This window comes from Myiozetetes cayanensis, unplaced genomic scaffold (assembly GCF_022539395.1).
Source record: "Myiozetetes cayanensis isolate MyiCay16 unplaced genomic scaffold, myiCay2020 scf13, whole genome shotgun sequence".
Lineage (NCBI taxonomy): Eukaryota > Metazoa > Chordata > Aves > Passeriformes > Tyrannidae > Myiozetetes > Myiozetetes cayanensis.
In genome coordinates, this window is record NW_026086937.1 from 9,930,135 (window position 1) to 9,953,342 (window position 23,208).

The 23,208-nt window shown below is 46.3% G+C and overlaps 1 protein-coding gene across 1 annotated transcript; it reads left to right on the forward strand.

Annotated features, from left to right (window-relative positions):
- The first annotated feature begins 1,991 nt into the window (after window positions 1-1,991).
- UBE2G2 (ubiquitin conjugating enzyme E2 G2) lies at window positions 1,992-21,786 on the forward strand. The gene is made up of 6 exons (XM_050308225.1): window positions 1,992-2,085; window positions 8,747-8,782; window positions 8,869-8,914; window positions 14,174-14,292; window positions 17,883-18,023; window positions 19,885-21,786. Exons 1-6 carry the CDS (start codon window positions 2,043-2,045, stop codon window positions 19,995-19,997), a joined length of 498 nt encoding a protein of 165 aa, XP_050164182.1. The 5' UTR covers window positions 1,992-2,042; the 3' UTR covers window positions 19,998-21,786.
- Window positions 21,787-23,208: the final 1,422 nt, after the last annotated feature.

The window sequence follows — 23,208 nt, forward strand, 5'->3', positions numbered from 1 at the left end:
GGCTTGTCAATGAGGCAGATTACATTCTGGTTTGATGGACAATCAGTTAAGGAAGCAGACACACCTGCACAGGTATGAAAAACACACTTACTGCAATTTGCTACACAGATATTCTGATGTCTGCGTGATGATCAAAGCGCTTGAAATCAAAACGATCCTGAAATAGTTGCTCTGAGTTTAGCATGTTCCAAGTATTTTGTTCAGGGTGACTCGTGGAAAGTATTTCGTGCATTAATTAATTAATTAAAGTTATCCCTGAAGTGTTCTATCGCTGTTTAGGAGCAGAAAGCCAAGTGCTTTTGTCACCATGTGTCTTTCAAGTTTTCTGTAATACTGATAATGTCCATATTTCTAAAATGTTAAAATAATTCCTGTGTTACTCCCACAGCTAGAGACAGATGAAGACACGATCGACGTGTTCCAGCAGCAGACAGGTGGAGGGTGCTGAGACACGGCATCCTTTGGAGGAGTTTCACGATCCTCATCTCACTTGACTCATCCATCTGTCCTTGGATTTGCTATTTTAATAGTGAACAAATGAACGTTCCGATCACACAAGGCCCCTTGAAACTTTAGAGGACATTTACCAAAGTTGCTTGTTGTCTTTGACATTCTGCATGCACAAGTCAAAACAGTATCTGCAGGGATGGATCAGCATTTGAAGTAGGCCGGTTTGATATAAGTTCAGATTAAGTTGTGTATTGTCTCTGCTGTTCTTTATTGTTTTAAAAATTTTACTATAGTTTTTTTTCTTTCTTTAAATCTGTGGCCTTAACATTCATCTATGTGTTGGGACATGGAGCGTTCATTCCTGGCTCTGGTCGATCTTGTGCCTCTGTTTTACTCAAACTATGTAAATCAGTGTATTTACATGAAACAATGTTAGAGTAGAGTTCAAATACTGCAGGTTTACATGTGTTTTGTCACGTTATGATATAGTTGTCCAAAATATACTTTTTTTATGCAGAAATGAGCTTATTTTTTTTTGTCCTGAATTATTGCAGAACTGGAGGTGGCAGGGCAGTTGATCCAAAATCAACGCTCGTGATAGAGCAGTGTTTTTTGTTGTAGAGGCTTATAAAAATCCCATCGCTGAAATTCCAGCCGTTTGCCAGGTGCCAGGCAGCACCTGTCCCTTTCTCCTGCTCCCTTAATTTCGACTCTGTTTCACCCCAGGTACTAGAAGTCTGCAGCCTCAGGTTCCTTTTCAAGACTTGTTTTTGGTAGATAAACTTGACAAATGAAGGGAAAAACCCCCACCTTTCAACGTCACCAAACCGTGCAGAAGAGCCGGTGAGCGAGGAGAGAGGTGTCTTCAAAACAATCATCTGCTCTCCTGTCTCCCTAACCTTGCCTAAGTTTAATGATTTGTGTGGTGGTTTGGGCTGTGCGGAGCCTGTTCCGAGGGAATTTTAACTCAGGCTGTCCTGCTGCTCCATCGGATTCATACCAGCCTTTTCTCTTTCCATTTGGCCGCGTCAGATCTGCTCCCGGTTGTAGGAACCTCGCTGGAAGGGCCCCCATTTCCTTTTTCGCGTTGCTGTTGGTGGGCTGGGGCGGGACATCCCGCGGATCCCGTTGTCTGGTCCTGGATTTGTACGCTGGCGTGTCGCCCTTTGCTGCTGCACGCGGTGAATCCAGCCCGGGAGTCGAGCTCCCGCCTCGTGCTCTCCATGGCCCTGTCCCAGCTGGAAGGGCACGTGCCGGAGCCGCTCCAGGCGCGTCCTGCACAAAATCCCGCTGGGAGGGGGCGGCGTGGCCGCACGGCCGCCGCTCCGTGGGGCGGTTTGCCGCACAATGCGGCATTTTGCGCATTTCCCTGTCTCCCAGCGCGGCGGAGCAGCTGCCGCGTTCCCGTCGTTTCCCGCAGACTCGCCCACGCGAGCGGGAATTCCCGGTGCGTTCCTGGGCACGCGCGGCCCTCCCGCTGGAGAACCGGGAGCTACCATAGAGGCGCGGCCGGCGGGATAGAGCGCCTCCCCCCCATCCCGCCCCCCCGGGCGCTGCGGCCGCGTACCCGGAAGCGGCGGCGGGGCCGCGCCATGGCGGGGACGGCGCTGAAGCGGCTCATGGCCGAGTACAAGCGTGAGTCGCGCTCCATGGGCCCCCGCGCTGCCCCTCCCGCCGGGATCCTTCACAAAGCCCGGGAGGGCCATCGGGGCGGCGGCGGGCCGGGCCAGGCCAGGCCGCGGGCCTTCCTGCCCGTGTCCCGCCAGCTGCAGGGCCCTCCCCTTGCCCGTACAGAGTCCCCGGGGCGGGCGGTGAGGGGCACCGGGCACAGGCACCGCGGGCTTTGGGGAGCAGCTGTGGGGAAGGGGGGCATGCCCGGCACCGCCGCCCCCTCTCGCAGGTGGGACACAGCCTTTTGCACCGGGACGCGGGGGGCGGGCGGGGGACACATGTGGGACTCCGCGGCTCCAGGAGCTTGGTCGTGGGCGAGGCTGGGAACCCTGGGCAAGTGACCAGTTACTTTGATGCTTTTCCCTGTTAAATTTTCCAGATGTGCAAAGTCTCTGTTGCAGAGGTTTGTTATCTCAAAGATAATTAGAGCTGTTTGACAGGATAGACTCCTTCTTGCGGCTGCCTCATCCCTGGAAGTGTTCAAAGCCAGGCTGGATGGGGCTTGGAGCAGCCTGGCGTAGTGGAAGGTATCCCTACCCATGGCAGGTGTTTGGAACGAGATGATCTTTACAGTTCCTTCCAATCCAAACAATTCTGGGATTTTGTCCTTAACGGAAGTGGAGTGGTTAGTAAGAGCATTTTAATTCGAATTTAGTGATCAAGGGCATAGACTCGCTTGTTTGTTTAAAAATCAGCATGAGACGTGACTTGCAGGAGGTGGAGAGCAGTGATCCAGACCAGCCCTCCCACAGGGAACAGGGTTCCTCTGGGAATCCCACTTCTTCTGGGATGGATCATCTGCTCCCTGGTGAGCTTGAGAGGTGTCCAAAGGTGCCTTTTGTTGGCAAGAGATATTTGCATAGCTCCTTGCTTTTGAGCTCTGATGCACTGCCTTTTTATTTATTATGGCAAGGAATTAAAATGGAGAAATGAAGTGTTCGGTGGGGAAGGAGGGAGCTGGGCTTTAGGAACTCTTCTCCTGCTCCAGGGAAGGTCACTTGCTGCACTCCCCAGGCTGTGCAGGGACTGGGAGTTGTTTCTCTCTCTGCCATGGTTCAGTGGAAGATTCCAGCCTGTGTAAAATAGAATATTTATAGACACACATTCCCTGCCAACACGGTGCCTGTTCCCAGGCCGCTCTGCAGAGCACGGGTCTCTGAGCTGAGCTGTCTCACAGGGGCTTGGGGGCCAGGCCCCCCCTGCTCGGGGGGTGACACAGCTGGGGGTGGTGGGCGAGCCCTGCGGGTGTGTGGGCAAAGCCTGTGCTGAACCTGCGTGTCCTAGAATCTGCATTTTCCGTTGTGATCCAGAGGCACTGACCTGAAAAACAACCACAGAAAGACTTGGCTCTGCTTCTGTCTCTTCTCTCGCATCAATCCCCTCAGTCCCAAAAAGCATTTTTGATCCTTCATTGTTCAGAGGCTCAGAGATCTGACTGGAGTGTTTTGTATGAATGAAATCTTTAGGGAAAAAAATTATATTCAAGGGCATCAGAAAAATTATTTAATGCCACGGTCAGACACGAGGTGAATCTTCTCTGCCTCGTTTCCCAGAGTAACAGTAGTCAGGAACTGAGATAATGTTTGGTCTGTGATCTGCTGTTAGAAACACCTCCCCACCTCCAATAAAACACAGCATTGTAAAAAATTAATGTGATTAACTGCATTGTGCTTTGAATTCTGGAAACCTGAGTTGCAACAGTGCAGTTCTGGTGTCTGTTGCTGCCAGGATTTCCCCGTGCTGCACGTGCCTTTTCCGGGTTGTTACTTTCCTTTAGCACATCAAACCATGAGACAAACCCCAGAATCAAGCCTGACTTAAACCCCTCCCCTAGTGTTTCACAAAAGGCTGGCAGTGAGTCGTAGCTCTTCAGAAGCTCTCGTGCCCTGTGCAGATTTTCAGCAAAAGTTATTTTGAAGAATAGAAACAGTTCCTGGTCAGGAGCATTCTGCTGCCTCTTTTTGCAGAAAAAGAGCAAGCCCCGCCTTGAGACAGGGCTGTAGTCTGACGTTCAGCTTTGTGTGAACTTCCATTCCCCCCTGGTGATGTGTGTTGCTGGTGTGGATGCAGGCACTGGGTGAATTTGAGCATGAAGAAGGTTTTCAGTGACCCCATCCCAGCTGCCCCACTTGGATGACATCTCCTATGTGTCTTTGTAGAAATTTGTGAACACAATCCTTTGCTTTCCCTCCTTCTCCTTTCTATCTCTTCTTTGTAGTTACTTTTAGTCCTGACAGGCGTTTGGCAGTCAGTCCCTTGCTGGTGGATGTATTTTACTCGCCAGACTTCCAATTCTTTCCTTTCCTTTCCTTTTTCAGTTTTGGTCTTGGATTTTCTCTGTGCATGTGCACACACGTTTAAATCTTTATTTAAAATGTATTTATTGTTGCGTTATGTGAAAAATACTTGACGCTGTGTGAAGTTTCTACCTGTCGGAGCCCAAATGCATTATTCATTTTGCAAGAGGCTGTGAAATTGCTCTGGTTTTCTTTCCTTTTCAAAAAGAAAGGGGCGGTGGCTGTGGGCAGCCACATGATGTGGATTCGTTTTTTTGTCCTCATTTAGATATTTGTGTGCATGTTTGGCTTTTTGCTGCATCGTATTTATTATCCACTCTGCCAGAACTGATTTGGCTAAAGCTTTCCAAAAAAAAAAAGTTATAAAAAAGGCCATTATTTTTATTAGACTCTGTGCGGTTTTGTCTGTTATTTTTACAGAGTTTGTTGTTAATTCTAGATGTGTAATAGTGTTAGGACCTGACATCAGTAGCAGCTTGTATTTATGAGAGTTAAAGACATGGAAAGTTTACTGCTTCCTGGCTGCAAGATATTGAAGATCTCTTACACTGGCTGAAATTTCAAATCTAAAACGGGTTACTTTGAAAGAATTAAGTCAGATCTCTAGAGACACGGGAGCTATTGTGCCTGGTTGTAAGCCCTGTATTTCCTTCCTGGTACAAACAGGCAACAGAGCAGTAGATTGTAATGCCAACAGGTATCTTTGGGAGTGCTGTCGGGTTAAAAATACGAGATTTATGTTGTGAGATTTGAGAATTCACAGAAATAATTCATCTTCTGAACCTGGCAGCGCTTCAGTGAGTACTTGCCGTCCTTATTGCTTGGGAAAAGTTCTGTGGAGGCAGAAGAAAACTGACCGTTTTCGAGTATCTCAGTCCAGGTGCTTTCAGATACTGCAATGAGCACACGCGTAGTATTTCCTCAGTCCTGGGCTTTTAATCCCCTTAGGGGTACCTAAATAGGTGCAGTTTTTAGAAAACATACTTGTGGAACTTCTCTTATCAAGATGTGAGTGGTCTCTTTATTAAGGCCTTTAATAAGAGGGTGTGTTTTCGGTTTTCCTGAAAACCATCTCCTAGGTGGAATTGGCTGATAATGACTCCACAAAGAGCAGTGAAATGAAGGTGTTGATTGTGCACCAAACCTGCCCAACAGAAGCGGCACCGTTCTGTAGTGTCAGCTGTTTTGAGCTTACAAGCAACGACTTTTCTGGCTTTCCCCTTTATCTCTTTCAAAGCCAAATCCTTTCTTGGCTTGCTGTTTTATTCTTTGTTTTTTTGCAAATTAAGTCGTCCTCCCACCGCTCGGAACCTCTTAATAGGACGTTTCTGCTCGTGCTGTACTCTGTAGGAAGCCGAGACTCTGGAATAAAACTCATTAACACCAAGTAGTATTAAGAAGCGAGTTTTACTTTATTACAGCGGTGGATGCAGGGGGAATAACTCCTCCTAACGTTCATGCTTGGCTCCAGGTGGTATTTATTAGCCAGAAGTATCCATACCAGTTCCATAGGTGGTTATAGAACCCCACGATCTTCCATGCATGGGGTTTTCTTCACTTTGGTGTCTTCAGGGACCTCTGGTCGTCTTCCATACATGGTGGTGTTTTTTCACCCTGGTTATGTGAGCTGGGCAACATGTTTCTGAACTGAGTGGGCTGGGCAGGTTTGACTTGTTACAGAGCTCTCAGCAATCGTTTCTTTGACCATCACTTCTGTGTAAGCGGTTTACAATAGGAACCCAAGGCTTGCCTAGAGGGCGGGAGCTCCCTGGGCACACTGGGAGGCTTTTTTATCCCACTGATCTTGCTGGTGGCAACTCTGGTAGTTAGCACCTTGTAAAATGTCAGCATTTGATTGTTCAAGGGCTGGATGGGGCCCTGAGCAACCTGGTCTTGTGGGTGGCATCGCTGCCTATCTCAGGAGATGGAACTTGATGAGCGTTAAGGTACTTCCAACCCGAACTCTTCTTTGCCTGCCCCAAAGAGGTAGCTGCTGCATCAAGTTTGGGCAAGCTGCCTCTTTACAGTAGTAGGTTAGCTTCAGGATCTGTCTTTTCCCTGTCAGTGCCTTCTGTTGGATACTGTCCATGCTCAGCATGGGCAGAGGGCTCAGCTCCTCGCTATCCAAAGGAGAGCAATGGAGCTGGGGAAGGGTCTGGAGCACAACTCCCATGAGGAGTGGCTGGGGGAGCTCAGCCTGGAGAAAAGGAGGCTCAGGAGGGCCCTTCTTGCTCTCTGCAACTCCCTGATAGGAGGATGGAGCCAGGTGGGAGTCAGGCTCTGCTCTCAGAGAATAACAGCCTCAGGTAGCACCAGGGGAGGTTTGGATTGGATATTAGAAAAAATCTTTTCACTGAGGGAGACTGTTTGGCCTAGCTGGTCTGTCAGAGTCGTTCTGCATTTGATCAGATCATTTGTTTTAGCCTTTCACTGCTTTTTGCTGCTCATGTTTAAATAATTGGAAAAACTCCCCCCAACATTCCATTTTTGGAGGCTCTGGCGAGCCTGAAGCAGCTGATGCTGTGTCAGATCCCAGCAGTTCATGCTGTGCAGCTCCAAAAACTGCTTGGAGTTTCCCTTTGAGCAACTCTAGAGAGATCACTGAGTAGGATGTGGCCATCCCTGTGGAAAAGAGGTTTTTCCTTTCTCAATGACCAGCTGTAGCAGCAGCCACTCAAAATCAAACCTCCTGTGCCCCTGACTGCCCAGTTCCCGCTTTGCCTGATCGTTAAGAATGGAAACCTCTTTCTCCAAGGGGAGAGCTGAGCAAGGAAGTGGAGAATTGAACTTATGATCTCATGAAGACACTTTGCTCTGTGGGCTTTGACCCATTGCCCCGGTTTTCATTGGAGTGGAGAGCTATATGACACACCTGCTAGGCTGCCACCACAGGGGATACACAGATGCTGCTGGCTTTTCCAGGGAAATCATGGGAAACATCAGAGGGATTTTCTTAGAGAGAGCCACAAGATGGAGCAAAGTGATTCTGGGAGCTCCTGGGTTTGACATCTCCCTCTTTCTGTCTAAAAGCAGCAACAAGAAAAGCTGTTGGAGACCCACTCTGAAGCTGGAAAAACCTGTCCCTGAATGTCAGGACATTGTGGGAAACCTTAAGGCTGAGTTTCAGTCTGGGGCTTCTGGGCTTTGGAACTTCAGGGAGGGCTATACCAAGGTTAAGGGCAGCCTGGGCGAACAGGAGAGTTTTGCAGTCCCTCCTGTCAGTGCATTTTAGCACATCTTTGAATCCTACAGTCAAGGAGCTGCTCTAAGACAGAAATGTGTTCCATGCAGCAGTTTTCACTTACAGCCTAACAGAAATTAGGTCAGTCATTTCATTTACTGGTTTGTGACTTCCCATATTGCCTGGGTCCATGTTCCTGCTCATTTTCCTGCGTTGGGAAGGAGCGTGGTGGTTCTTGTGACTGTGTTCTGTGTTACAGGCCACTGGTGTTCCACAGGCCATGGGTTAGGAAACACTGTGCTGGATAAGCAGCTGGGAGTGTCACCTCCTGCCACCAATCCCCCTGGCTGCCCCCCAGCGCTGTGGGGCTGGTGTTGAACCCCCAGGACTGCAGGCTGCTGGTTGCCTGTGTGCAGCTGAACTCTGAACTGTGCCTCACCTGCTGCTGCCACCCTGCAGGACATCAGAAACTGGAAGTTGATGGTCGTTCCACTAGACAGGATAAAAGCTGGTTGTTCTTTTATCAGCACGTGGTGTTGCTGGGCTTCCCCAGGCTTGAAACAGGGGGCTGATTCCAGAGGTTATTGTATGAATGTCTCTGCTTGTCCTGCTTTCGTGTCACTCTGGGTTTTGTACTGAAGGGCATCAAACCTGAATGGGTGCAGAGAGGTCACGGTAATACAACCCCTTTACAGGCTGTTGAGTTCGTACCTGCAGATACCACAGAGGTCCAAGAGGGGGGTGTTTCTCAGGCTCTGAGGAAGGAGTTTTGGTTTTCCTTCTCATTTTTAAATTGTTGCCCCTGGGAAGATAGTGGACTCAATGGTCCTAGAGGTCTTTTTCAACCTAAACAATTCTGTGATTCTAAGACTAATTCTGGGAGGCTGAAGAAACCCAAAGTGCCAGATAATTTTGTTTAGAAAACTCATCTTGCGTGAAGCAGTTAAATTGTCAGCAGTGGGATCCTGGGCCTTCTGGATGTGAAGTGAAGCATGGCTGGGAGATTCCTCCCTTAGTATCCTCAAGCTGCTCTCCAAGGGTGTTTGGTGGTGGGGCCTCTGTGTTAAGCTGTAGCCAAACCAAACACCACCCAAAACGCTTGGTCTCACAGGTCACCTTAACCTTCCTTGTGTTCCTGTTTTCACAGAGCTGACCCTGAACCCACCCGAAGGGATCGTGGCAGGTGAGGAGCCGAGTGGGGTTTGTGCACTCTGGAGCTGTAACCTTGTGTTCAGGTAGCTCTGAGCATTGTTTTGTTTTATTTCACAGGTCCCATGAACGAAGAGAACTTCTTTGAATGGGAAGCCCTGATCATGTGAGTTAATATTGTTTTGTGTCTGAAGTCAGCAGTTGCATGCTGTGATTAGCTTCTAGGAGAGCAAGAATGTCAAAAATTACTATCAGTTCTGTATGACATCAGCCTTGGCCTTCCACAGGCTGGGAATTCTTTCTCTTACCTAAACAGGGATTTGGATTTTAACCAGAGTGACAGAGGCAGCATTGGTGAGGTGTACAACTTGTAAGCTTGCATATTTTTTCAGGAATCCTCATTTGGGCTCCCTTGGCTATGTGTTACATTTACAAATGCCGTAGGAAACAACAAATTGCTTGTAGATCACAGACCTCTGGGAAGATTGCTTAACGGCAGATGCTGGGCAGATTTTAAATGGAGTAAAATACATTTTTAGTGATTTTTAGTGATAGAAAAAAAAATTAGTGTCTAGAAGTAATTTACTTACTAGTCAATTTTTTTTCTGGAAAAATTGAAAGGTTTTGATCTAAAAAAACTGTTCATATTTAAATAAAAAAGTGTTTTGTAATTCTTTACATTTCATGAGTAGGTTGGTGTTGTGAAGAGTTGAGTGCAGTGGTTCTGTACAGAAAGCTTTTCTGTTGGTGAATAGTTTTGATCATGACCTGTTGTGTTTTGGGGGTGGCAAAGACTCCTGAAAAAAGCTGTTTTCTATCCCTTCCACTCCCCAGCTGATGGGTATGGTTGTTGGTAGCAAAATTAGCCATGAAAAGACAAAATCTTCCTGACCAATGTCTTACAAGTTGTCCTTTGTCTTTTTTGTACTCTTACTCATGCTGTACTTTTGGGAACTTTGAGTACATGGAATAACTTGTGTTTTTTACAAAATAAAGTTCTAAAATGGTAGAGGAGCAGAGACCTTTGTCACTCACATCTGACATTTTATGCAAATGCTACACAGTTAAAAGATGAAGAGCCTTTAAACCTCCAAGTTCATCTTGAATCTGATGGTCTGTTATTAGGGTAGATCCTGGCTCTGTATTTCAGGATTCCTTTGGTAAGAATTGGTGATTTCCTTTCCTTCAGCCAGGGCTGGGGGGTCCTGGAGGACTCTGGGGACAGCAAGTGATGGCCATGGCCCCACTCGCTCCGTCCCCACTGTGCTCTGGGCAGGTTTTCCCTGCAACCACCAGTGCTGACTGGTGAGATTCTGAGCTGGCGTGGGTGGCAGAGTTTTCCTTGCTTGGTTTGCTGGGAGTTTGTTGTCCAGGGATGAAAAACAAGGTTTCTGTCTCTTGGGCTCAGGCACACAACCAACACAAAAGCACCCCGAGCTGTAGCGAATCGCTATTCCACACAAGTTGCGTGGGTGATCCTGCTGTAATGACAAGCAGGAGCCTCCGAGTTATTTTAGGCCTTGGTAAGTGGAGGTTTGGATTACCACTGCTTGTTTGCTCACTGATGGGAAGAGCTGGCAAATGCCTCTGCTTATGTGCAGCGATTTCTCTCGGGATAAGAGGTTGTGCTTCCTGGTAGCTCAGTCCCCTGAAATTAAACACTTAGCATGGTGTTTTGTTTGGGTTGTTTGTTGCCTGACACCAAAGGTTTTGGCTGCAGGGTCTTACGCTTTCTCTTTCTGTGAGTGGCATAGTCAGCACATGTGCTTTCTAATGTGCCAGGTTGCAGGTCAGACAGCTGTGCATTGCTGGGAGTGGAAATCCCAGAGGATTTAGTGCACTTCTTGGAATATTCCTGCCTACTGGTACTTTCTCTTAGCAGAGGTTGTGTGGCTGAGTAGAGCTTTCGTTTAGCCTAGACAGTGCTTTTTCATACATCCCATAACATTCTTAAAGAACGAAGTTGCTGCTTTCAGACTTGAAAGCCCTTTAAAGTGCTGAGTGTTGAGCTTCAGGTCTTTGTCAGCGTAAAATGAGAGGCGGAGGAGGTGCTTTCATTTTGGTTTCTATATTGTGTGTGTGTCATAATCAAGTTATATTTTAAGATCTGCTCAATTCTGAAGCTGTGGTACAATAGAAACATGTTTACCCTAAACACGTTTGGTTACTTTCATCTCTTTACAAACCCTGTTAGTAGCAGTGTTTGCATACCTTTGGAAAGCAAGCTACACGTCTTGTTTGTATTTGTGGTGATCTCTTCCAGTGTTTTGTAATCTCAAATGTGCTGTATGAGATTCTGGGAATGAGAGGTGGGCAGATGAGGAAATTAGAGTAAAGCTGGCTTCAGATTTTCAGACAGATGATGTGCAAAATCTAACGTGATAGTGAAAAGAACAGAATACTTTTTTTCCTTCACTCAATTTATATAAAGTTAGAGCACATGTAATGTCAAATAAATTAAAACAAAAGAGACCTAGGAAAGTAAAGACGTCTCTCATTTATCAGTTCAGAGGTGGGTTGGGTAATGTTACACAGATTGATGTAAGAACTTGGCTCAGAGATAAAATAATGTCTTTTTAAATAATGGAAATAATAATTTGTATTTCCAGTGTTCTTGCCCGCAGCGGCAGTGCTGGAGGAATGTGAGACATATAAATGTTAAGGCTGTATTGACATGTCTGAAGGACAGAACAGCTCTTACCCTCCCAAAATGGGTGTAATAGATCAAGAGCTGAAAATACCACGTGGAAACCTTCCTGAACAGCAGAGGTGGGGAGTATTTCTGAAAGTCAGACCTTTGCAACAGCATTTCAGGAGAGTTTTTCTTATGCTGCTCAATTCCTTAGCGCAGTCTGAGGTCCTTCAGGCTGTCTCGTGTTCGTGGATTTCACATTTCAAGGATGAGTTTTGCCCTCTCTGGTTGCCATGTACAAGTGTGTGTTGCTGTTACAGTTTATCCCCAAAAGACACAAAACCACACTATTGTTAAGAACTTTATTCGCCTAAATATTGTTTGAAAACTAAACAATATAAATTGAAGTCAACTTTTCAAAAAGCTGCCTGGAAAGGTAATTAGATCTGTAATTAGGCTTATGACTTTTGTCTCCATTCCTCTTTTGGGCATCTGGTGATTGTGGGGTTTGGTCTTTTTCCAGTTATCTTTTTACAAATAAGCCATTTACAAATGTATTTGAAGCTGTGATTATAGAATTAAGAATCACAGAATCATTGAGGTCAGAAAAGACTTCTGAGAGCATCACATCCAACCTTTCCCCTAGCACTGCCAAATCCACCACTAAACCACGTCCCCATGTGCCACAGCTCCGTGTTTTTGGACACTTTCAGGGATGGTGACTCCAACACTGCACTGGGCAGCCTGTGCCAGTGCCTCGGCACCCTTTCAGGGAAGAAATTTTCCCTAATATCCAATCTAAACCTCCACTGCACAACTTCAGGCCATTTCCTCTTGTCCTCTCTCTTGTTGCCTGGGAGCAGAGCCCGACCCCCACTTGGCTTGACCTTCCCGTCAGGGAGTTGTAAAGAGCGAGAAGGTCCCCCCGAACCTCCTTTTCTCCAGACTAAACAATCCCCGTGAGCTGTCCTTGTCAAGGCACTTTTCCCTCTTATTTTGGCACATACCCACCACCCTTTTCTGCCCCTTGCCTGAGTAACAGCCAGCTCATGGATGTCAGAGTTTCTCATTTTCATGCTTTAAGTCAACTTTGGAATTACTGCAGAGCAGGGGCGTGATTGCAGGAGCTGCCTCGCTCTTACCTCCCAGGCCCTGCCGATGTCCTTTTTGAGCCAAAAGTGATGCTGTTAAGTTCAAATGCTGAGTGTTTTGTAGCTGCAAATGCTGTCTTGGATTAACTTTAATAATTTCTTTGAAGTTGATCCTGGCAGTGCTGAGTGGCTAAAACAAAAGCAGGGCCGAAAATGGAGTGTGTTGGGTTGAGCCTATTTGACAGAAGAGCCCTCAAGGCTGTGGGTTTGCTCTCAAAACAGAACATAAGACACCCACCAGCTTTTCAATGCCTGTATGTACATACTCTCTGAAGTTCAACAATAAGCCTTTAAAATGCAGCTGGAATTAAAATGGTCATGAAAAAATGCATTCAGTTTACTCTCAGATGTGAATTGAATCCCAACTAAAGTTAGGGAAAAGGCCGGAAAGGGAACAAAGTGGTTGAGACAATTTAGCTTTGATTCTTGCAGAATGTTGATGCATTTCTCTTGTATTACCTGCCAGTGTCAATGTTCGGGTTTAAATCACATAATTCTTGTGTTTATCTACCAGCCAAGTCTTTTGAGTCCCAGAGTTTGAGAGAATGAGTCTCAAAAGGCTTTAGAATTTGCTGCTCTTGGTTTTCTTTTTCTCTAGGTTATCAATTGCAGTCTTAACTGTTAGGAATCCTTGAACTTTTAATGTTCTTTCTGGCATGGGGAATGGGGACTGGGAGGGGGAAGGCATGGATATATTTCTAAACCTTATTTCCCAGACAGTAGAACCTTTGTTTGAAGAGCTTTTTACTAAATATATGAGGTTTCCCTGGCTACGATTTTCACTGCAGAAGCTTATTTCGTCATCTTTCCAATCAAGGGAAATCACGTTTGTGTTAAAACTTCCAGATGCTTCATCAAGTTTGAATAAATCATGGCTGATAAACTTTTTTTTTTCTGCTCACTTTTCGAAAGTGTTTTGTGTAGTCAGGGTAGAATAATTGTTTTCATGTTCTCAACTCCAGTGCACTTTGAACTAGATGCTGAACACAATAAGGAAATGTTTCTACAAGAACCCTGATGAAGCCATTTGTTCTCCACATGCACTCAAGGGAGGGCAAACTCAATACCTGAAGTCTGCAAAGACACATTATTGTCCCACATCTCATCTGGCAATTATGGTCTCAGAGCTCTGTTTTTATTTTTACAAACCCTTGCTGTGTTTTCTGCATCAGACGGCGATAAATGTTTGTGTGGTTGTTCTCGATACTGGCAGTTGGGATCTCTGTGGGGTTTACCCTTTATTTTTGAGCTGCAGCATTTGACATTTCTGTCTTGTGCAGCATAACAGTATCTTCAAAGGCAGAGGAGTCCCACACCTGCCTCTGCTTTCTCTTGACGTGCAGACGCTCAAATCCTGGAACATGCCTTGGAGCCAGATACTCCAATTATATCCAGACACACCCTGCTAATTAAACAGTGTTGTGACCTTCCTAGTAATTTAGTGTGCAAGCTTTGATTTCCCCCTTGCCTCCCAAGCCTTGTATTTGGATTTAAGTTTATGAGGTGTGGGGTAAGAGCACATTAACTCTTTGTTTTCTGGAGAAGATGATCTAACTGAAGCTTCGGACGTCTCATTTAGACAAGAATCTGGGAGAAAGAGCTGTTTAAAACTGGTTTAAAAAAATGTTTTACCTGTTTCTAGGGGTCCTGAAGACACCTGTTTTGAGTATGGGGTTTTCCCTGCTATCCTGAGCTTTCCACTCGACTACCCGTTGAGTCCTCCGAAGATGAGGTTCACGTGCGAGATGTTCCATCCCAACAGTGAGTCTGATGCAGCAGGATGCAAAGGGGAGTGGGTTGCTCGTGCACTTTAAAAACAGATTTTTGCAGCAGGAGAGTTGGTGTCCTTCCTGAAGGTGGTTCTTTCCCTTTCCAACCTTGGCCATACAGTAGTAGGAGCATTCAGCTGTCCAGTTTTTCTCTGGTTTAGGGTCCTTTTCTGTTCATCACATTACTCCTTGTAAACCTTCTGCTCCTTAACAGTCCAGTAAGTCTTCCAAAACATTCACTGCCTTTAAGATAATTCTGGGAATACTTGTGACTGTTGGATAAAGCTAAATCTAAAGCTGAATCTTCTATACATGATGTGAGATATTGTGAATTATACAGGCTCTTTCCAGTCATAGAATCATAGAATATGCTGGGCTGGAAATGACCTATCAGGATCATCAAGTCCAACTCCTGGCCCTGTGCAGGACGCCCCAGGAATCACACCATGTGCCTGAGAGCATTGTCCAAATGCTTCTTGAACTCAGTCTTGCTCTGTGGCTTGCATTTAGGTAGTTTCGTGCTATTTTAATGAGTGAAATGTTGTTCATGTTCACCAAAGCATGGGTGCAGCTTTATTAGGCAGCATGAGGTCACAGGTTTGTTTAAAGTTGCCGATGGGATCTTTCTGAAATACAGAGTGCTCTGTCCAAGCAGACTACACATTTGCTGAGGGTTTAATATTAAGACTTTGCTGGCCTTTGCTCTGCAATTCTGATTTTGGTTATACTCCATAATCATAAAGATCTTTTCCAACCTTAGTGATTCTGTGATGGCGACAATATTATCTCAAGATTTTCAGTGAAAATAACTGCAGTAACAAGAAGTATAGCTAACAGGTTTGAGCCTTGGGCATGAAAAAACCTTAAAGCCGTCCCTTTGCAGCCTGGAGCACTGCTTTCTGGAATCAGCCTTGAAATTTTGTGTAAAATCATTGCTTATGACATCTTCTAAATCAACATGGATTCTGTAAAGGTTGTTTGTCATCGCCCAGGTTTGGTGGCTGGATCTGTGTTCCAGGCTGTTAGGTCTCTGCCACTTGAGAGTGAGAAAAGGCAAATGCTGCCCTCCTGCCTAGTGCTTCCTTTCCGGCTGACTTTCCCATGCTTGCAAAACACAGATCATTACTTCAGCTGGGAATTGATTTATTTCATCCTATTCCAGGGAATTTTGCAATTTTGTGAAGTTGTTCTGTTCTTCCCTTCTGGAAGCACCACTCATGCAGGCTTTTGCCCATTTAATCCACATGGGGAAGACACACCTGCGTGTCACAGGGTGGAAATGTGTGGACATGCCCAGGGCAGTGTGGCATCACCTCTGGAGCTCTGGTGTCCACAGTAGGGCAGCATTTGGCATTTGGAAGCAGTGTGGCCACATCAGCACCTTGCTCCAGCTGGATTAATTCACCCAAAATTCTTGCCAGACAACTTGTGTCCGTGAGCAAATCCATGTCCATGCAATACTCGGCAGCTCCTGCTGTGGCCTTGGCTTGAGGTTTGCTGCTGGCAGCTGCATTGTGTGCAGCATTGCCAGGAGGAGTGGGGTGCAGAGAAGCACAAACTGCCTGACTCCTTGTTACACAGGGGTACTTCAGTCCATGAGGTTAACTGGAGCATACTGAGTGGTCAGCTCAGCACTTTAAGACTCTGGATCTTGTAAATCTGAGGTTTAGATCACCTGAAGTAGACACTCGAATCTTTCTCCTCAGCTAGGGTTGTGCTGGGCTGGTTTTACCCAGAAAGGCTGCAGCTGTGCTTTTTCTGTTCCTTAAGTGCTCATTTGTCCTACTGTGAGAAATTGCAAGGAAAACATTTAAAAAGTCTGCTGTGTTTCCTCGTCTTTGCACTTTGTGTTATGTGAAGGGAGAATCAAAACACCTCAGAGCTTTCTTCTCTTAAAATTTCCTTTTTGGATGCTCTACTGAAGACAACTGCACAGTAGTGATTAATGGCAGTGCTTGCATTAGCACTGAGCAACAACATGGAAAGATCGTAGGATCATGGGGGGGATTGGAAGGGATTGTTGCAATGGACCTTAAAGCCCATAAAGCCGTGGGCAGGGACACCTTCCACTAGCCCAGTGTGCTCCAAGCCCTATCCAACCTGACCTTGAATACCTCCAGGGATGGGGCAGCCACAGCTTCTCTGGGCAACCTGTGCCAATGACTCCCCACCCTCACAGGGAACAATTTCTTCCCAATATCCCAGTTCTTCCCTAACCCTGCCCTCTGTCAGTTTGAAGCGATTCCTCATTGTCCTGTCCAGGCCCTTGTCCAAAATCCCTCTCCAGCTCTCTTGGAGACAGCACTGCAGGTGGGGTCTCACCTGAGCAGAGAGGGAAAAGATGAGTACATCTTCCTGGAATCAGCCTTTGCCATCTCGACTGTGCCGCTGTGTTCCGGCTGTTTGAAGTGAGGCGCTGCACAGAAACAGGAGAGTCACTTACCAGGGCAGTACCTTCTACCAGTGGGTTCCTAACTTGCAAGGAGAAGTGCTGATTCAGCATCTGCTGTTTCCTCCTCTTCCAACTACAGCTAGACCAGCTCCGGTCCCCAGCCTGGGGCTGCAGCAGGGCATGTAAATAAAAGCCTTCCACGGAGCTTACGTGTTGCAGGCTTGTGCAGACATAGCTGGGTGAATGGAAGGAACTGGAAACGAGCGCAGCTGTTTCCAGCGGTCATTCCCTCTTTGTTTTGTTTTGCTTCCCTGGCAGTGGCACAGGTTTGGTCACCTGAGGAATAGAAGCAGTGAAAGTGCTCAGCTAAAGTTGTCCTTCCTTGGGAGGTTGCAGAATTAGGCCATCTTGCTAGAGCAGTGTTTCCAACTCCGTTCTCTTTGTGTTGCTTCTTCAACCTTTGTTTGGTTTATTACGAAGTCAGTAGAGTCCAGTTTCAGTGAAGACAGCTTGTACTGTTGCTTATGCTAAAGGTGTAGAGGGGAAGATGCTTAAATCCTTAATTCATATGTTTCCTTGTTTCCAGTGCTTTAATGCAGCTGAGCTTTAAGCAAAATGAAAACAAAAGAAGTAGTGGGAATTCTTCTGATTGCATCTCAGTTATGTTCAAAATAAGATCAGTTCTATTCTTTATGATATGTTATGGTTTTTAACATAACACTTTATTTTTTATCACATTTATGGTTATAGCATATTTAACGTAACACTTTTCTCTCCTTTGCTTAATTATTTTCCCAGTCACGGACCAGTGGAGGACTGCAGTGTGTTTTCAATGCAGTCAGTTCCATTTAAGTAGGACTGGTTACCTGCTTGGAGCTGTGTCTGTGCATAAATCCTTGCATTATTCCACCAGACTACATCTCTTCTGTTTCCCATTGAGCCTGTCACTGGTTATTAAATGACACGAGTGCTCCCAGCAGGTTTCTGTTGGGGAAAAACTTCATTGGATTTGCGTAAAGATTTTTATCTTTCGGATTTTGTGTCCTCTTGCCTTTGGAAGAGGAAATTTAAAACTGGGTTTGGCTTCAGTCAATACAAAGGCCAAGTCCCAACACTGCTCTGTGCTAAAGATCTGGAGAAGCCAAGCATTTCCACTGACTAACAACCAATCCTCTCTACTTCTCACTCAGTTTACCCAGATGGGAGAGTCTGCATCTCTATCCTTCATGCTCCCGGGGATGATCCCATGGGATACGAGAGCAGCGCAGAGCGGTGGAGTCCCGTGCAGAGTGTGGAGAAGATCCTCCTGTCGGTTGTTAGCATGCTGGCAGGTGAGCAGTGCTGTTCTGACAGCAGGTCCTGAGTTAGCTGGAGCTGCCTCTTGCTGCTTGCTTTGTTAAGTGAGCAAAGCACACGTAAAGCTGCTCAACAGCACCACAGTTCTTAAAGCCCTGGTATTTATTTATTAATAAACCAGTTCTCTGAAAAGAATTGGAAAAAATGCAACTGAATCAGTAATAACCAGGTGTTCCCAGCTTTGGAAGCAACTGCAAGGCTTTCCTTCCAGGTTGGCAGCAACTGAGCTGGTGGCGCTGGTCAGGTGGGTCCAGAGGCTGGGTTGGTTTCCTGCTCCTGGACAAAAGCTTCTTTGTATATGCTGTGGTGTCCATTCAGCTCTTAAAGCTGTGGATTAGAGCCTGTGTTGGATTTGGCTTTGGCAGCTGAAGGGTTACCAGACCTAACCAGTACATGGCCTCTGTGATGCAGATGCCATCACCCTCCATTTCTCTTTGTTATTCTCAGCCTGGAAATGTGCCCCACTCTCCCATCTCAGGTTCAGGGAAATGCTTCTTGAGAACAGACCTGAGGTGAAAAACACTTTGTGAAGCCTTTTAAATGGTTTTTCCTAAATCCAGTAAGGGCCATGGACCAGCTCTGTTACGTACAGCTCCCTGAAAGATGGATCCTTTTGCACAGAGTGGACAGAGCCACTGAACTGCCTGAAGAGGGCAGAGCCGTGTCTCTTAGAACTGGATTTGAAGGATAAATGGGTTAAGAAGCAGCAAAACTGACCAAAGGGCAAGCAGCAGATTCCTGTGTGGGACTGTTTTAGCTTTGGAATAGTAACCTGATGATGGGAAAGCTGTGCAGGCAAACACTACCTCCCTTGCTGGGCTTCCCATGGCCTCAGAGAGCTTGGTTTGTGGTGCAGCCTTACCTAGGCTGGTAAGTGCGGGAGTCACATGGTCTCATTCTCTGCCTGTGCATCCTGTTTTCCCATGGCTTTTGGAGGAATTAGGCTAAAGCATCAGCTTCTTTCAGGCTGCTGGCAAACCCTCAGCTCTGGCTCTGCAGGTAGCGTAAGCCCAAGTCACCCAGCCTGGGTGACCTGCACACCTACTGGTTTTTACGGGTGGACCGGTAGGTGTGTCCTTCTCGTGTCGAGAAGGATGTGAGCCTGAGATGCCTGCCGTGAAGTGGGCCAGGGTGGGTTTGGACCAGTGTGTGAAGGGAAATGGGCAGAGTGTGTTCTGTCTCAGTGCCTCCTGTAATCCTGGGGCAGTGTCCTGCTGTGTGCTGCCCACAACCCTGGTAAGTCCTGTGTTTCAGCTTACCTCTTTTCTAACAGGGAGCCCACCTGAATCCCAGCACTTCATGTACTTTCTAAAGCGCTCTGAAATCCTCAGATGAAAGATGTTGCAGAAATTAAAGCATTCTATGGGTTTCCTGGGTTTGTTTAGTTGTTTTTTGATAGAACAAGCCATCTCAGTGAGTGACAGAGCCTGTTTGGGTGGCCTGGTTGGGGGGCCTTTGTGTCTGGGAAGCTGCAGAACCAGGAAAGAACATCTTGCAGGGAGCAACGTGCGGCTTTAAAACCCCTTGACGGCACTGGGGGTGCCCCATTGTATGCATGGTGGAGCTCTGCTGCTGAGAGCACAAACAGAAGGAAGTCCTTTTCCTCTTCCACTTGTTTCTTGCCTTAAGTCGACCTTGCTGTGATATCCTTCCTCTTGTGGTCAGTAAAATCAGAGCTGTTTGGGAATCCAGGAGCTATCACTGGATATTCTTTAGTGGTGTTTCTGCAGTCCCAAGGAAGAGAAGTGTATCAAAGCCTCGGGGAAGTGGCATTCTTGAAGAAGCAAGAAGGTCTTGCTCCATTGCCCACTTACCTTTCAGTCTTTCTCGTTTCAGAGCCAAATGATGAAAGTGGAGCCAACGTAGACGCCTCCAAGATGTGGCGGGAAGACAGAGAACAGTTTAACAAAATTGCCAAGCAGATTGTGCAGAAGTCACTCGGACTTTAAGCTCACAGAGAGACTGAAGTGTTTTGTATTTCTCTCCACCTGGAAACGAGCAGTGCTCAGTGCTGGTACCAAAAAGGAAAACTTTGTAAAACTATTGGCCTAGTTCTTATAATTTGTTATTTATTTACCATCTCTTTTCTTCCACTGCTCCAGAGAAGCCTCTAGTTCACAAGCTAAATTGTGTGGAAAAGGGATTCAGTGGTAGGGAAAAATACAGAGACAATGCTGTTTCAAAGGCTGCTTGTTGCTACCTCACTTCATGGTGTGGAAAGCCTGGAGACTTGGCAATCTGCAGCCCACCCTCACCCACTTGCTGTTGGAGAGCAGCGCTGGTTTGGATCGACTGCTGGAAGAATTAGTTGTGATTTTTTAGGTAGCATTGCATCTGGAGCAGCAGTAGACAGAAAATAATCTATCCGTTTTATGATCATCTCTAGATTAAGGGCAGCGTTTGCAGTCAGATCTGATTTGAAAAGTATAGTTAGCAGGAGAGGCTGTAAAGCAAGGTTATAGTTGGGGTGTGTTAGCAAAGAAAGGAACTTTAGAGAGGATGTAAGTTGCTGTGAGGGCTGGCTGGGGGTCTGGAAGGTGCTGGTGTTCCCGTGTGACACTGTGAGTTTGTACTGAGCCTTTGAGTCAGTGTTGGCGTAGCAGAAATCCCAAGAGCTGCTTTATTACTCCTTGAAGACACTCACTTGTAAACTTTACACTCATTTAGAGGCACAAGGTGTAAAGACTGGATTGTTAAACACTTCGGTCCAGGTCCAACCGGACAGCTCTGTGAGCTCCTCCTCTGATGACACGTGGCCCTTGAGAGGATTCGGCACTGCTGGCGTTTGCTGTCACAGCCCAGATCACCCATTTTCAGGTGAACGAGCGAAGAGGAACATGATGAACATGTTAAAATGACCTGTGACACTCTATGCTGAGTGCTCTTGTGTATTAAATAGGAGCCAGAGAAGACAGGGACTGTTTTCTCGAGGATGGTACGATGCATGTTTTGGACTGCAGTGTTGTAGCCGATGTGAAGGGTGCAGGAAAAACCAGCTGATCAGTTCCTAAAACTGCTGAGGGGCCTCTGCTGACCTTTCTGCTTTGCGAGCCAATCTCACGTGTAGGTCCAAATTGTCTTCAATTTACTACAAGCAATAACACGCCCACTGATAGCACACGGAGTCCAGGTTTTTTTGGCAGCTTTAAATGGGCTAAATTTGACAAGGGCTGGTTTTCTTTTAACGCGAAAAGCGTGTGACATGGAAGGAGTCGCAGCGTGGAGAAGGCTTTACAGAGGTGATTGTGTGCATGTGCGTGGTACAACTCGTCAGTGTTTCTGTCTTGCTCTCCGTGCTGCAGATTGCACTGTGCCATCGTTCTGCACCTCTGAAGAGTCTGTATTGCTACAACTTGCTGATTTTACCTCCTTGTAGAAGTAATTGTTGCTTTGATGTAAGGGTGGGAGGGGGACCGGACATAGCTTGGGAGCTGAGATGACAAAATAGTGTTGTACCTAACTAGTATTTCAAGGCACACAGGAAAATGTAGCACTTTACACAAACTGGGAGCATTTTTTGAATTGAAGTAGAGGGAGGATTGCTCCTGGGAGCACTGAGGAACAACGCTGGAGAGCTGCAAGGGCCACGTGGCCAACGATGGATTCAGCAGACATGGCAAAAGTGGGGTTTGATTAAGTGCAGAGTGTTTTATTCATGTGTGCTCGCTCATTATCTTGATTTTATGGTGGGATTTAGTCTGTATACTGAAAATAAAGTGATTATATTTTCTCCTTTCATAGGTGTACGCAAATGTATTGCAGTGGGTGTTTTATATGGGTAACCACTTGGCCAAGATACTTGCTCCAAAGGAGTGGAAGGGTTTATTCTAACCCAGTTAAAACACGGGGAGTACTTCAGGGCAGTGGAAGAGCTGACATGGTTGCTGTTGCTTGGACTTTCAGGCCAATGTCTTGTCTCTAATGATGGCAATGGCTGGGTAATTCAAAGAAAACTGCAAAAATATCACAGCAGGCCCATGTGCAGTTTGTTTCTTACAAAAATCTTGTTATAACCATGTGCCTGGCCTAGGAAGGTCTTGTGAACATATAACAAGTGAATTTATTCAGAATGTGCTGATATTAGCCCTTGGAGGACACTTAGACCATAGAATCATAGAATCACTGAGTGGTTTGGCTGGGAAGGGACTTTAAAGACCATCTAGTTCCAACCCCCTGCCATGGGCGGGGACACCTTCCACTAGACCAAGTTGCTCAGATGTCCAGTTTCTACTCAGAATTTCCACAGTCCCCAACTCTCTGTATTTTAGAAACAAAATCCTTTATTTTTAAGTGACTGGCATGCAGCAGGCTTGCTGACTCAGGTGTTTGAAGCCACCCAGTGAATGTGTCTACCAGGCAGTCTTGCAGGAGACAAAATGTGGGCAGAAGTTCACCTCAGAGGACTAAAACTTGGCATCGAGGTGAGGCTCCCAGGATAGAATTCCCTGAAAGGCTTAATCCTCTCCCTTCCTTAAGGAACATGCATATTGGCAGCATGTGCAGTACTGGCCAGTAGCAATGTTTTTCTGAGCAGTTGTGTTTTTTCAGGCTGAAACACTTATTATAAAACAGGTACCCTGGGGAGTGTCAGAGCTCTACAGGTGTTACACGTGCAGGTAAAGTATTAAAGATTTTTAAAAATCTCATTCTCTGGATCATACTTGCTTTAGACTTTTATATTAAAAGGAAAAAAACCAAACCAGTCCCCTTCAACAAAGCTGTAAAAATGCAAGCAACGTTCTCTTTAAAGCCTTTGTATATACACACATCCACACACACATGCTGTTGTTTTTCTTTGGCAGAGGGGCTGTGTCAGAACACACACAGTGGGCTGTGAGACATCCATTAACTGGGTTGGTGTGCCTGTGTGCAGGCGGGCGGCTCTTTGAAAGTGTGAGAGGCGTTGGAGCCACATGAAACGGCTTCAGCTTGGGGGCAGAGCCAGCCCTGGGCTCCCTGCCAGCATTTTTTTTTTTGCCTTTCTGGAGTGATATCATGAATGGAAGGTGATGTGCTGCCTTGGGATGGGTGAAATAGGGAAGCTCTGCTTCTCAAGAGGGTCCTCCTGAAGTTGTGTCTTGGTGAGGATGTTCTGTGTGTTTTGCCTCTGTGAGAACAGAAAGGAGAAGCAGCACAGACCTGAAATGTTTGTCCTCAGTG